At 42.9% G+C, this 16974-nt stretch overlaps 1 protein-coding gene across 1 annotated transcript; it reads left to right on the top strand.

Moving 5' to 3' along the window:
* Positions 1-15377: 15377 nt before the first annotated feature.
* Positions 15378-16328, top strand: LOC141050022 (olfactory receptor 6B1-like). The gene has a single exon (XM_073546858.1). It carries the CDS (start codon positions 15378-15380, stop codon positions 16326-16328), a length of 951 nt encoding a protein of 316 aa, XP_073402959.1.
* Positions 16329-16974: the final 646 nt, after the last annotated feature.

The raw sequence follows: 16974 nt of genomic DNA, 5'->3' as shown, positions 1-16974 counted from the left end.
TGTGATGGGTATATGGGCACGGGACTATGGGATGGAGGATGTGTGATGGGTATATGGGCACAGGACTATGGGATGGCGGATATGTATGGTGGGTATATGGGCATGGGACTATGGGATGGAGGATATGTATGATAGGTATATAGGCATGGGACTATGGGATGGAGGATGTGTGATGGGTATATGGGCACTGGACTATGGGATGGAGGGTATGTATGATGGGTATATGGACACTCGACTATGGGATGGAGGATATGTATGATGGGTATATGGGCACGGGCCTATGGGATGGTGGATATGTATGATGGGTATATGGACACGGGACTATGGGATGGAGGATATGTAGTATGGGTATATGGGCACGGGACTATGGGATGGAGGATATGTATGATGGGTATATTGGCATGGGACTATGGGATGGAGGATAATTATAATTTGTTATAACTAACCACAGTTAGTTACTATGCCCGGGCAGCGCCGGGCTCTTCAGCTAGTATATACTGTATATATATACTGTATATATATATATATATATATATAATATCTAACATATCATCTTGACTACAACAGGTTAGGCTAGTCTCACACTAGCGTTTATTCGACGCAGCGCACGGTGCCGCTAAGCCCCGCCCCCTGCCGGCTCCCTGCCCGCCCCATCCGGTCATCGCCACCTACTATCGCTGTGATTGGTTGCTATGAGCAACAGTTTTCCTTTTAGACAGTTGTGATATCTGAGGCCTATTATTCTTATCATTTCTATGGTGTTATCGTCCTTCTGTAAAGCTGGAAATAACACAATTTATTATCGTGCCGACACAGACCACCCTCTGACACAGACTGCAAGGGGAGCCCAGAATCAGGAACTTCTCTTTGTCTGGCATGAAGCATCTCATAAACTTGAAAATTCAAACACAGATTAAAAAAAGAAACACAAGACGGATTTCTCCAACCCAGGTATCATTTTAATCGGTGTTACAGCACCAACCTGGCAATGCCTGGTTCGCTTTAAACTTGTTTATACCGCTATAACTAATGCCACTCTAAATTAGTCCTTCTTTACAATTTCTAACTAAATGGTATTACAAGGTTGAAATCTGCTTTCTCTATGAGAAAAGCTGTATTACACCTCAATGAGCAAGACTTTCAGAAGGAAGAAAGGGAGGCAAGACTTACAGAAATGAGTACAGAAATGGAAGCAAGGCAGGCAAGAGCTACTTCCTCAAGGGCCACTGAAACGTCTCAGCAGAGAGAAGCAAGACTTACAGACATGAGAATCGCAACTGCTTCCACCAGGACACAGGAAAAATTTGGTAATTTGAAATACTCTGTCTTGTGCTACCACTCAGACATAACCATCAGGATAATCCAACAGTTAAAATAGGAAAAATGGATGTAGTCTGCATGTACTGCAATGCCCTGAAGTGGAAAGATGAACCGCCAGGTTTATGCTGTACAAATGGAAAGGTAAAGCTGCTTCCCCTCCTCTCGCCACCAGATCTCCTAAATTCTCTGATGACAGGCACCACTGCAATATCAAACCATTTCTTGGACAACATCAGGAAGTACAACTCCTCCTTCCAAATGACATCACTTGGTGCAAAAGAGAAGGATTTTCAACTGGAATCATGTTCACGTTCAAAGTTCAAGGTCAGATTTACCACTCAACTGGCTCACTTATTCCATTACAAGGAAAAGAACCTCAGTTTCTTCTACTCTACTTCAAGGGAAATGTAGAAGCAGAGGCTCAGCAGAGATGCTCTTTAATTCCAAACACTCGCCTTGATATTTTCAAAACTTGCTGTTAGGGCTGGCGGAACGCTCCAAATAATAAAAAAAATGTAATATGGATATTCGTATGGGAATAAACATGCTAGAAATAGGAGGAAACCACTATGGCTAAATAGAGCTGTAAGGGGCGCAATAAGAGATAAAAATAAAGCATTTAGAGAATTAAAGCAAGTAGGTAGTGATGAGGCATTAACTAAATACAGAAGATTAAATCAATTCTGTAAAAAGCAAATCAAGACAGCAAAGATTGAGACAGAGAGACTCATTGCCAGAGAAAGTAAAAATAATCCCAAAATATTATTTAACTACATAAATAGTAAGAAACTAAAAAATGATAGTGCTGGCCCCCTTAAAAATAGTCTGGGTGAAATGGTGGAGGAGGATGAGGAAAAAGCCAATATGCTAAATGACTTTTTTTCAACAGTATTTACACAAGAAAATCCCATGACGGATAACATGATCAGGGATAAAATTCTCCATTAAATGTCACCTGCTTAACCCAGCAGGAAGTACGGCGGCGTCTAAAAATCACTAACATTGACAAATCCCCAGGCCCGGATGGGAAACACCCCCGAGTACTGCAGGAATTAAGCACAGTCATAGATAGACCATTATTTTTAATCTTTAAAGATTCCATAATAACAGGGTCTGTACCACAGGACTGGCGCATAGCAAATGTGGTGCCAATATTCAAAAAGGGGACAAAAACTGAACTCGGAAATTATAGGCCAGTAAGTTTAACCTCAACTGTGGGTAAAATCCTGGAGGGTTTTCTAAGAGATACTATACTGGAGTATCTGGAGAAGAATAACCTCATGACCCAATATCAACATGGGTTTACAAGGGACCGTTCCTGTCAGACTAATCTGATAAGCTTTTATGAAGAGGTAAGTTCCGGACTGGACCAAGGGAATGCAGTGGACGTGGTGTACATGGACTTTTTAAAAGCTTTTCAAACGGTGCCACACAAAAGGTTGATACATAAAATGAGAACAATGGGGATAGGGGAAAATATGTGTAGGTGGGTTAAGAGCTGGCTCAGGGATAGGAAACAAAGGGTGGTTATTAATGGAGCACACTTGGACTGGGTCACGGTTAGCAGTGGGGTACCACAGGGGTCAGTTTTGGGCCCGCTTCTTTTTAACATATTTATTAATGACCTTGTAGGGGGCATAGAGAGTAGAATTTCAATATTTGCAGATGACACTAAACTCTGCAGGGTAATCAATACAGAGGAGGACAATTTTATATTACAGGAGGATTTATGTAAGCTAGAAGCTTGGGCTGATAAATGGCAAATGAGCTTTAATTGGGATAAATGTAAGGTCATGCAATTGGGTAGAACGAACAAGATGTATAATTATGTGCTTAATTGTAAAACACTGGGCAAAACAGTCACTGAAAAAGATCTGGGTGTATGGGTGGACGATAAACTCACATTTAGTGGCCAATGTCAGGCAGCTGCTGCAAAGGCAAATAAAATAATGGGGTTCATTAAAAGAGGCATACATGATGATGAGGAGAACATAATTTTACCTCTATATAAGTCACTAGTGCGACCACACTTAGAATACTGTCTACAGTTCTGGTCTCCGGTGTATAAGAAAGACATAGCTGAACTGGAGCGGGTGCAGAGAAGAACGACCAAGGTTATTAGGGAACTAGGGGGTCAGCAATACCAAGACAGGTTATTACACCTGGGGTTATTCTTAGGGGTGATCTTATTACAATGTATAAATATATGCAGGGACAGTACAAAGACCTTTCTAATGACCTCTTTACTCTTAGACCTGTGACGGGGACAAGGGGGCATCCTCTACGTCTGGAGGAAAGAAGGTTTAAGCATACTCACAGACGCGGATTCTTTACTGTAAGAGCAGTGAGACTATGGAACTCTCTGCCATATGATGTTGTAATGAGTGATTTCATAATAAAATTTAAGAAGGGACCGGATGCGTTTCTTGGAAAGTTTAATATTACAGGGTATATACACTAGTTTCCTTAATATTGTGTTGATCCAGGGAGCTAGTCTGATTGCCGTATGTGGAGTCGGGAAGGAATTTTTTTCCCCAATGTGAAGCTTACTGTTTGCCACATGGGGTTTTTTGTCTTCCTCTGGATCAACATGTTAGGGCAGGTTAGGACAGGATATGGGTTGAAGTAGATGGACTAAGGGAAATCAAACACACACTCCAGCTTGGAGAACCACTGGTCCCAGACTCACCCCTTGCACGAAACGGGCGTAACTAAGCGGCTGCCAGGTCCTGCGGCATCCGCCAGGTGCCATTCCCGGGCTTCTTCCGAGTCTTGCTGCTATAGTCCTACAGCATGGGAATCCTATATACAAGTTTCAGGCTGAGTCCACACAAGTTCCTGTAGCTTCCAGAAACACACTCACACTGTGGCAATTACCAACCTCCATTACATAGGGCCTAACCCCTCCCACAAGTTAGGAGAAGAAGCGTATAATTGGGTGTCATCAGCATAGAGATGGTACTGGAAACCAAATCTACTGATTGTTTGACCAATAGGGGCAGTGTACAAGGAGAAGAGGAGGGGGCCAAGAACCGATCCTTGAGAAACCCCAACAGTAATGGGAAGGTGAGAGGAGGAGTAACTGGCAAAAGATACAGTAAAGGAGCGGTCAGAGAGATAGGAGGAGAACCAGGAGAGAACGGTGTCCTTGAGGCCAATGGAACGGAGCATAGTGAGGAGGAGCTGATGATCCACAGTGTCGAATGCTGCAGAGAAATCCAAGATAATTAGCATGGAGTAATGACCATTTGATTTAGCTGTTAGTAGATCATTAGAGACTTTAGTGAGGGCAGTTTCAGTAGAGTGTAAAGAGCGGAAACTGGATTGGAGAGGGTCGAGAAGAGAGTTATCAAAGAGATAGCGGATAAGATGGGAGTGGACCAGGCATTCCAGGAGTTTAGAGTTGAAGGGAAGATTAGATACAGGTCTTTAGTTAGCGGCACAGTTTTGGTCGAGAGATGGTTTTTTAAGTAGTGGATGTATGATGGCATGCTTAAATGAGGAGGGAAAGATACCAGAAGAGAGAGAGAGGTTAAATATTTTAGTTAGGTGAGGGGTGACAGTAGGGGAAAGGGACTGGAGGAGATGTGATGGAAATGGGTCACTGGTGCAAGTGGTTGGGCGAGAAGATGCAAGGAGCCTGCTTCTTCTTCTGTGACTGGTTCAAAGTCAGAGAGTGAGCTAGATGCAGTGGGGGAGGGAGGACAGTGCATGGTATTAGGTGATTGGGAGATAATTTCCTGTCAAATCTGGTCAATTTTTTCTTTGAAGTAATTGGCCAGATCATCAGCTCGGTGCTCCTTGGTTGGGGCCTGTACTCTTGGGTTGAGTAGAGAATGAAAAGGGTCAAAGAGACATTCTGGGTTATTGGACAGTGGAGTGATGAGGGTGTTGAAATAGGTTTGTTTGGAGAGGTGAAAGGCAGTGTTGTATGTTCTAAGCATAAACTTATAATGGTTGAAATCTTTGTGTAGATTGGATTTTCTCCACAGACGTTCGGCGCACCTGGAGCACCGCTGCAGGAAACGTGTTTGCAGGGTGTGCCAGGGTTGTCGCCGTCTGTGTTGTGGTGTTCTATTTATAGGGGGTGCAAATTCATCCAGGGCACTTTGAATTGTTTCATTGTAATTAGTGTTGAGCATTCCGATACCGCAAGTATCGGGTATCGGCCGATACTTGCTGTATCGGAATTCCGATACCGACTTCCGATATTTTTTCAATATCGGAATTCGGCATCGGAAGTTCAAAGTTGATTGACAGACTGACGTCATCATGATGCGCGGTGTGTGCGCATCATGATGCGCCGTCATTTCGGGCCTTCCGGGGGTCTCTGCCGGCCTGCCGGGGGGCTGTGCCGGCCTGCCAGGGGGGCTGTGTGGACTGCCCGGGGTCTGTACCGGCCTGCCGGGGGGCTGTGCCGGCCTGCCGGTGGTCTGTGCACCCTGTTGGGGTCTGTGCCGGCCTGCCGGGGGGCTGTGCCGGCCTGCCGGGGGGCTGTGCAGGCTCCGGGGGGCTGTGCCGGCCTGCCGGTGGTCTGTGCAGGCTCCGGGGGGCTGTGCCGGCCTGCCGGTGGTCTGTGCAGGCTTCGGGGGTCTGTGCAGGCATCGTCCGATGGGACTACAAGTCCCATCAGGCGATGCCTGCTACCATGACAGTGATTGACACATTAGCCAATGATGGGACAGTAGTAGTCCCATCATCCGGCTAATGTGTTAAATGTTAAAAAAAAAAAAAAAAAAAAAATACTACATACATACTACATGCATGCTACATACATACTACATGCTACATACATACTACATGCTACATACATACTACATACATGCTACATACATACTGCATGCTACATACATACTACATACATACTACATGCATGCTACATACATACTACATGCTACATACATACTACATATATGCTACATACATACTACATACATGCTACATACATACTGCATGCTACATACATACCACATACATACTACATACTACATATATACTACATGCATGCTACATACATACTACATGCTACATACATACCACATACATACTACATACATGCTACATACTACATACATACTACATACATACTACATACATGCTACATGCATACTACATGCATGCTACATACATACTACATGCATGCTACATACATACTACATGCATGCTACATACATACTACATGCTACATACATACCACATACATACTACATACATACTACATATATACTACATGCATGCTACATACATACTACATGCATGCTACATACATACTACATGCATGCTACATACATACTACATGCTACATACATACATACATACTACATATATACTACATGCATGCTACATACATACTACATGCTACATACATACCACATACATACATGCTACATACATACTACATATATACTACATGCATGCTACATACATACTACATATATACTACATGCATGCTACATACTACATGCATGCTACATACATACTACATGCTACATACATACATACATACATACTACATATATACTACATGCATGCTACATACATACTACATGCTACATACATACTACATATATACTACATGCATGCTACATACATACTGCATGCTACATGCATGCTACATACATACTACATACATACTACATACATACCACATATATACTACATACATACAATACATTCATACAATACATACATAGACATACAGTACATATAACATAGAGTAACATACTTACCAATACTTGTCACATTGTTCCCCGAAGCCATTGTCGTCTACGGAATAAATATTAACATAACAAACCACAAAAATACTCACCCACGATCCGAAGCAGTCCACGAGTGTGTCCCACGACGATCTTGGGTAGAGAACTGCAGCATCAGATGATGCTGCCGTTCTCTACGGGCTGCAGGAATCCAATGACGGAAGGTAGGTATCCTTCCGCACTGTATTCCTCCGCCACTTAAAAAAAAAAAGTCCCTAGTCTCACTTTATGCCATTGCTGCGTGGGAAATTCACACACAGCAATGGCATAAAGTGAGACTAGGGACTTTTTTTTTTTTAAGTGGCGGAGGAATACAGTGCGGAAGGATACCTACCTTCCGTCATTGGATTCCTGCAGCCCGTAGAGAACGGCAGCATCATCTGATGCTGCAGTTCTCTACCCAAGATCGTCGTGGGACACACTCGTGGACTGCTTCGGATCGTGGGTGAGTATTTTTGTGGTTTGTTATGTTAATATTTATTCCGTAGACGACAATGGCTTCGGGGAACAATGTGACAAGTATTGGTAAGTATGTTACTCTATGTTATATGTACTGTATGTCTATGTATGTATTGTATGAATGTATTGTATGTATGTAGTATATATGTGGTATGTATGTAGTATGTATGTAGTATGTATGTAGCATGCATGTAGCATGCAGTATGTATGTAGCATGCATGTAGTATATATGTAGTATGTATGTAGCATGCATGTAGTATATATGTAGTATGTATGTAGCATGTAGCATGCATGTAGTATGTATGTGGTATGTATGTAGCATGTAGTATGTATGTAGCATGCATGTAGTATATATGTGGTATGTATGTAGCATGTAGTATGTATGTAGCATGCATGTAGTATATATGTAGTATGTATGTAGCATGCAGTATGTATGTAGCATGCATGTAGTATATATGTAGTATGTATGTAGCATGTAGTATGTATGTAGCATGCATGTAGTATGTATGTAGTATGTAGCATGTAGTATGTATGTAGCATGCATGTAGTATATATGTAGTATGTATGTAGTATATATGTAGTATGTATGTTGCATGTAGTATTTATGTAGTATGAATGTAGCATGTATGTAGTATATATGTAGTATGTATGTTGCATGTAGTATTTATGTAGTATGAATGTAGCATGTATGTAGTATGTAGTATGAATGTAGCATGTATGTAGTATGCATGTTGTATGTATGTAGCATGTAATTTTTTTTTTTTTTTTTTTTTTTACATTTAACACATTAGCCGGATGATGGGACTACTACTGTCCCATCATTGGCTAATGTGTCAATCACTGTCATGGTAGCAGGCATCGCCCGATGGGACTTGTAGTCCCATCGGACGATGCCTGCACAGACCCCCGAAGCCTGCACAGACCACCGGCAGGCCGGCACAGCCCCCCGGCAGGCCGGCACAGCCCCCCGGAGCCTGCACAGCCCCCCGGCAGGCCGGCACAGCCCCCCGGCAGGCCGGCACAGCCCCCCGGAGCCTGCACAGCCCCCCGGCAGGCCGGCACAGCCCCCCGGCAGGCCGGCACAGCCCACCGGAGCCTGCACAGCCCCCCGGCAGGCCGGCACAGACCACCGGAGCCTGCACAGATCCCCTGGCAGGCCGGCACAGCCCCCCGAAAGGCCCGTACAGACCCCAGAGAGGCTGTACAAGGGCAGGAAAGGGTTTTTCTTATTCCGATACCGGAAGTCCCATAGACTTGAATGGGACTTCCGGTATCGGAATCGGCGATACCGATACTTTTTTTAAAGATCGGCCGATACCATCCGATACGATACTTTGAAGTATCGGACGGTATCGCTCAACTCTAATTGTAATGCTTCAATGCAGAATCAGGACATGAGAGGGAGGAGATAGGGGCCAATGAAGACTGCAAGTTCTGCATAAGTTTCTGGGTGTTAATGGCCTGTATGTTTCTATAAATATGGACAGTGGGGGTGACCTGAGCGGCCTGGCAGTTCTTGAAAGAGAATGAAAGAAGATTGTGGTCATAGAGCGGGAGGGGGGAGTTTGCAAAATCATCCACTGCACAAAGCCGAGAGAAGACCAAGTCGAGGGAGTTTCCTTCTTCATGCTTTGGAGAATTAGTAAGCTGTGAAAGGCCAAACGAGGAGGTTAGAGATAAAAGGTGAGTAGCAGATGGGAAGAGGGGACGAGCAATGGGGATGCTGAAATCTCCCATGATGAGGGTAGGGATGTCACAGGAGAGAAGATGTGGAAGCCAAGTGGCAAAATGATCCAGGAACTGATGGGAGGGGCCGGGAGGACGATACACCACCGCCACTCGCATGGAGAAGGGGGTGTAGAGTCTGACGGCATGGACCTCAAAAGAAGGGAAGACTAGTGAGGGTAGTTGAGGGATAACCTGAAAGGTACATTTTGGTGATAGGAGCAGACCAACGCCTCCACCTGCTCTATTGTCTGATCTTGGGGTATCAGAGAAGTTTAGTCCCCCTCTCCATAATCTTTGAAAATTCTTGGAGAACAGGAGAAGTCCCAGAAGACTGGAGAAGAACAAATGTTGTTCCTATCTTCAAAAAGGGGAAGAAGGTGGACCCCGGCAACTATAGGCCGGTGAGTCTGACTTCTATACCAGGAAAGATCTTTGAACAAATTATTAAACAACATGTATATCAGTACCTGGATAAGAATGAAGTGATTAAACAGAGTCAGCATGGGTTTGTAACTAATAAGTCATGTCAGACTAACTTAATTTCATTCTATGACAGAATCACTGATTGGTTGGATCAGGGAAATGCTGTAGATATAGTATATCTTGACTTCAGCAAAGCATTTGACAAAGTCTCTCATACAATCCTTATTGAAAAAATGACTAAGTATGGAATGGACAAGGCAACTGTTAGGTGGATTCATAACTGGCTTAGTGATCGGACACAAAGAGTGGTCGTAAATGGCTGCACATCCAGTTGGAAGAATGTCTCAAGTGGGGTACCACAGGGCTCTGCCCTGGGCCCTGTATTGTTCAACTTCTTTATCAACGATTTAGATGAAGGAATTGATGGTAAACTGATTAAATTTGCTGATGACACAAAGCTAGGAGGGATTGCTAATACTAGAGAAGAGAGAGAGGATTCAAAAAAGATATAAATAAACTGGAGCAGTGGGCAGCAACTAACAGAATGGTTTTTAACGGAAAAATGTAAAATACTACATCTGGGCAATAAAAATGAAAAAAGCATATACAGAATGGGAGGAATAGGGCTAAGTGACAGCACATGTGAAAAAGACTTGGGTATACTAATAGATCACAGACTGAATATGAGTCAACAGTGTGATGCAGCAGCAAAAAAGGCAAATGCAATTCTAGGATGTATTAACAGAAACATAAAGTCTAGATCACGTGAAGTCATTATTTCCCTCTACTCCTCTTTGGTCAGACCTCATCTGGAATTCTGTGTCCAGTTTTGGGCACCACATTTTAAAAAAAGATATCAACAAACTGGAGCAAGTTCAGAAAAGAGCGACCAGAATGGTGACCGGTCTGCAAACCCTGTCTTATGAGGAAAGGTTGCAGGATTTGGAAATGTATAGCTTGCAGAAGAGAAGACTGAGTGGAGACTTAATAGCTGTCTACTAATATCTCAAGGGCTGTCACATTGTAGAAGGATCATCTTTATTCTCAATTGCACAAGGAAAGAATAGAAGCAATGGGATGAAACTGAATGGGAGGAGACACAGGTTAGATATTAGAAAAAACTTTTTGACAGTTAGAGTGATCTATGAGTGGAACAGGCTGCCACGGGAGGTGGTGAGTTCTCCTTCAATGGAAGTCTTCAAACAGAGGCTGGACAGACATCTGTCTGGGATGATTTAGCGAATCCTGCTTTGAGCAGGGAGTTGGACCAGATGGCCTAGGAGGTCCCTTCCAACTCTACGATTCTATGATTCTAAATGGAGTACAATATTTACCACGTTCACTACAAATAGCTGAATTTGGTGCAAATTTATTCGTGATCCGTTTGACGGACAAGCCCCAGCTTAAAATATCTGGCCAGTAGGTAACTATTTTTTTTTCCAGCAAACTCCTGTATATAACTTGAAAAAGACAATGCAAAAAAATTTAAATGGAGGCCTGAAATGGCACAATTTTGAGTGCACTGCTATGTGATCCGTTGGAAGAACAAACCCCAGTTCAAAATATCTGGCCTGTATGTAACTTTTTCCAGCAAATTAGTGTATATAACTTGGGTAAGACACTGCAAAAAATGTAAATGTAGGCCTGAAATTACAAAATTTTGAGAGCACTTATATGTGATCCATAGGACGGGAAACCCCAGTATCAAATATCCGACTTGTAGCTATTTTATTTTTTAGCAAACAGGTGTATATAGCTTGGGTAAGACACTGCAAAAAAATTTAAATGGAGGCCTGAAATTACAAAATTATGAGCACACTGATATGTGATCCATGGGACGGACAAATCCCAGTTTAAGATAGCTGGATTTTTAGCGCTGTAATATAGAATGGATCTGACTGTATTCTGCAGTGCCAACAAGCAAATGGAGCAGAAAAACAGTGTGCTCTGGATTGCTTTTTTAATGCAAATAATCAGGATTAAGATCCCCCCAAAAATACTGGCCCCTGATACCTTGGGCTATGTCTACAAATATCTGTAACAGGCAGCAGCAGAGAGAACAGGAATGGACCTTCTTGCTATAAGGACTGAATTCTGCCACATACACTGCCTGCCTATCACTGATATCTCTATAGCTTTATTAGTCCTCAGAAGGACTGTTGAGATGGATATGTGTATTATTTATGGTATAACCACACTAACTACAAAGCAAACAAATCTTTCCCTTGATCAGCAGCAACCCTCCCTACACTGCCTGATTCCAGAGTAGACTGTGATGAGCATGGCGCTGCCAGTTCTGATATAGACCTGATGACGCTGTGCGGCCAGTCAATCACTGTAATGCCACAACCAACATGGCTGTGGCATTACATTGTGTGGCAGACAATCCCTGCATGTTCATTGGCTCTCTAAAGAGCGCCAAACATGCAGGGAGGAGACCCGAGCTTCTGCCGAGCAACCCCGGAAATACTCGGCCAGCTCCGAGCATCTCGAGCAGTGAGATGATCGGGCGGTCACCGAGTAGTGGCGAGCATGCTCGCTCATCACTAGTTCTAATATAAAGAAAAATATGGGAACACCAAAAGAATTAGTGAAAGGCAACAAGTTTAGCATTTCTGGTGAAGAAATTATAATTAAGCTATTTATTAAGGCAAATTTTCTATCTCCATGAGTTTAAGGACCTTCAAACTACCTCCATGATGGTTGCTTATATGTCTTTCTAGTGGAGTATCCCTTTTGTGTTTGATTTCACTTACATGGTCACCCACTGAGCGTCTGATTTCCTGTATGGTCTTGCCGATGTATTCTATACCACAGGGGCAGGTAGCCTTATAAATCACCACTTGGGTGTGGCGATAAATGCCAGAGTTCTGGCTCAGGCTATTGATTTCAGAGACTATAGGCCTACATTTCACCACTGCTTTGTGTCCATTGGGGACTCTCAAGGACCATGTTATATCATGCTGGTTTTGAATGAGGTGGTGATGAAGGAGTAGGAGCAGCAGCAGATGGCATTGGGTGAGCATGGAGGGTTGGCACAGGCACGGGACTAGGCTAACAGTATTAATGAACACTACGCTGGTTGTGACAACTGACAGTAACAGCGAGCATCATCATGTACGGCTGAGGCCAAAAAATAAATTTTCCATGCCATTTGCCTGCCTGACTGTTTAGTGTCATTCTTGTATGCCATTCTGCTGCAGCCAGTGCTAATGGACCACTCTCAGCCAAACATCTAATCCTTGCACATCATGTCATCTATATTGTAGTACTGCTGCTTCCAGGTCTGCTGTTGCTGGCCCTACACTGACAGAAATCTCCTTGCCCGCCCAGTCACACTTCTCTACCATGTGGGTTCTGCTACAACTAAAACTGCACAGCAACACCACAACACATCACCTTGCTGCTGATAAGGATGCCATCATTGCTGCTGGTAGGGATGTTGCTTTTCTTCCATACAGCTTCTGCTGCTGCCACTTCCATTGCATAGCCACACCAGCCACATATTTCCTGCATTCACATTGTGGTTTACAATGCTATAGTGTATTGCTGTTGGGAAACGTACGCTTTTAAGGGTATATAAACTTGAATCAGATCCAAAAAATAGGGCACATTTTTTTTAAGGCTTGTTCTCAAGCCTTTGTTTCTTCTCTTTGAAACCTGCACCAAAAAAAAAAAGAATTTAAGGATGGCTTGATAAATAACTGTTTAATCATTTTAACAACGGCAAACCTGTTGTCTATACCAAAACATGGATCATTTCTTCACTTCTAGTTCAGAAACCATTACTTCACTTTCAAAACAAAACACCTGTTTTTGCAAAACATGACAATGCCAGTCCACATGATGCTGCAGCTTCTGTAAGCACCTTGCATGGCCTAAACAAGCAGCCATGGCCTGCAGTCTCTCCAGACTTGTCTCCTATTAAGCACATCTGGGACATTATTGGTTGTCAGTTTCAAAGGGAGCTGCCAGCAGCGGATCTTGAGCATTTGTATTCTCAAATGCATTCACTGTGGCAGACGAGAAATAACCTCATTGACAGTAGCTAATGCATTTAAGAGTGTGTATTTTTCGTGCATCGCACTCATACTTAATTGGAATAAGTTGAAATGTATTGAAAATGTTTTTCCATTTTTCATTATTTGCATATTCATAACATGTCTATCAATCCTCTGATTTTTATAATTTCATGACTTGCCCTTCATGTTGCGAATTCTGAAAACCAGCCTATTATGACCCAAGGTCATGTTTTATCACTTTCCTGTACAGTCATCTCTGTTGTGAAGATGTAGGGACGTGTGCCGACTTGGGGGCTGGTCCACTTTCCGCTGCGAACAGGCTTGATACAGAGACAAGTGTGCTTCCAACAGGTCCTGTATATTATCCGTCCTCTCCACGACCACAGCACCACACACAGTAGCGTGACACCTTCCGCACACAGGCCCGGGTACCTTCACTTCCTTCCTTCTCCTGATTGACGTCCCTTGCGGCTCTTTCACTGCGGCTGCCCTAGGCCTACCATCACAGAGCTTCACCTGTCCGAGTCGGTCCGTTTGTGGTACCCCAGGCTTTCTCTGTTCCGTGGCTGCTTCTGACAGGGCCACCCCCCTGACCGTCTCTGTTGTCAGTCCCTACAAGAGCTTCTTCTCTGTCCACCTTTCCCTTCGGTCTTCTCCTGAGCTCCTCTCCCTGGACTGATTTCTGGAACTCTCTACCCTTTCTTATATATCCCCTCTCTGGGAATTCCCCTCTATAGCTCCTGTAACTTTGCAGTTTCCTAGCCTTAAGCTGATGTAAAGCCCTTTTCTCACTGCTCTCTGCTGCCATCTTGTGGTCAAACTACAGTATTACACCTTCTTCTGTTTCTGCTGTCCTTGGTCCCCCCCCAGTGGCCAAACCAGGTATTTCACCATTCTTTCCTATCTCCAGCTGTCTTCCATCTCCACATAAAGCAGTCCACGTCAAGCACACTGTACATTACCCTCCTCCTGCAGACAGGTCCACAGGTCAGCCAACTTCCCTACAACGACAAATTGTGATTTTATTGGGGAATATGGCCCAGGGATTTATCTGCAGAAAAGTATAAACCTCCTTGTGAAGGTTCATGGTGGAATCCACATATTTCTTTACTTTCCTCACTCGAATTTCAATCCGAAGAGTCCACAATCCAAGTCACAAAACACAATACTAAAATACTCTGTTTTTCTGTAAGTAATGTCTTCCGGTTCAGACGGATACTTCACTTGTAATAATTAATCTCTGCCCTGAGACTTAATATTTTCATCCTTTTTCAGATTTAAATACCTTGGGGATCGATGTTGAAAAAGTCTCTTGTTATTCTCATTATTTTATCTCTATGGTTTTCCTCCTTTGGGGTTTAAGGTTTTGCTATATAATGAGACGTAACATGCTAGATCACGCTTATTTTCAGAAAAAAAAATCAGGTGAACACCTTCTTGAAGGCTACGGAAAATATCTACGGCATGAGGGTCACTCAAGGAAGGAGCTAGACATCGGTGTGTGATAAATGCTCTTGGGGAGAAGGAATAAGATTGATATTGAGCAAAGAAAAAGGCAAAAAAAATTCACTGAAAATTCCTTTCTTCAGAGATTCTAGAATCTAGACCTTCCCGTCTTCCATCACAGTTTGAGATTTATGACAATCCTGTAAGAGAAGCCTGCTTAGAGATGACAGTAAATGGAGCCAACTCTACGACTGTTACTGAGTTCTTTATATTGGGTTTCCCTGATCTGGTTGACTACAAGTTGTCTTTCTTCTCTTTGATACTTCTCATCTACTGTATGACCATATGTGAAAACCTCTTAATCATTTTCCTGGTGTCCACCAGCCAACGTCTCCATTCGCCCATGTATTTCTTCCTTGGACATTTGGCCCTGTCAGATGTAATTCTTGTAACGAGTATTATTCCAAAGATGTTGGACGTTATAATCAGGGAAGGAAGCTTTATATCTTTTGTTGAGTGTTTAGCTCAGTTTTATCTTTACGGGGGAACGGTCGGTGCCGAGTGTTTTTTGCTCACCGCCATGTCCTATGACCGGTACTTGGCCATCTGTAAACCTCTACATTACATCTCACTGATGAATGTGAAGCTGAGATACAGCCTGATCATCTCATCCTGGGGACTCAGCTTTACGCTAGTGCTTATTACATTTTTACTTGTAGCTACTTTAGATTATTGTGGGCCGAACGTCATTAACCATTTCTTTTGTGACTTTGCTCCTCTTTTAGAACTTTCCTGCTCAGATACAACTGGTGTAAGCATTGAAATGATTGTCCTCGCTTTTCCAATTATTCTGTTTCCCTTTTTATTTGTTATTGTTTCATATGTCTATATCTTTATTACTATCTTTGGAATTTCATCCAAATCAGGCCGTCAAAAGACGTTCTCCACTTGTAGCTCTCACTTGGTGGTTGTGTCTTCCTATTATGGGTCCATGCTCATAATCTACATGGTCCCTTACAGAGGACATTCCGTTCCTGTTAACAAGTTTATTTGCTTTTTTTACATTGTGATGACCCCTCTTCTAAACCCAGTGATATACTGTCTAAGGAACAAAGAGATTCGGTCTTCTGTGAATATGTATCTGACGGTTTGTCATAAGAAAAGAACCTTGTAGAAATGGCACAAGCGGATACATGATGAAGCCAAGGTCATGCCGATGTGTGGGCTCTCACATCCATGGGGATCTACAGCAGTGTTCCCCAACTCTGGTCCTCAAGAGCCACCAATACATCGTGTTTTCAGGATTTCCTTAGTATTGCACAGGTGATAATTGCATCACCTGGACAGACAAGAATTCAAACACCTATGCAATACTGAGGAAATCCTGAAAACATGACCTGTTGGTGGCTCTTGAGGACCGGAGTTGGGGAACACTGATCTACAGGAACATATTATAGGCGTTGGTTAGTTGCGCTTTCCATATGATTTGCTAAAAACACATTATCCTTTTAAACCCCTTAACCCCCAGATTTTTTTTTGTTTTTGTGTTTTTTGCTCCCCTTGACCTCAAAATGGTCATATGAGGGCATGTTTTTTTGAAGGACGAGTTGTATTTTTTGAATGACACTTTTGGTTTTAACATACTGTCTACTGGAAAATGGGAAACAAATTTCAAGCGTGGTGAAATTAGAAAAAAAATTTGCAATCCCACTGATGTATTTTTTCACCGTTGTTTTTTTTTTTTACTCTGTTTACTAAATGCTAAAACTGCCCTGCCATTATGATTCTCCAGGTCATTACGGGTTCAAAGACACCAAAAA

The sequence above is a fragment of the Dendrobates tinctorius genome, unplaced genomic scaffold (assembly GCF_039654945.1).
Source record: "Dendrobates tinctorius isolate UK_male_01 unplaced genomic scaffold, ASM3965494v1 ptg000151l, whole genome shotgun sequence".
Taxonomy (NCBI): domain Eukaryota; kingdom Metazoa; phylum Chordata; class Amphibia; order Anura; family Dendrobatidae; genus Dendrobates; species Dendrobates tinctorius.
This window is presented reverse-complemented; position numbering and strand designations above follow the sequence as displayed.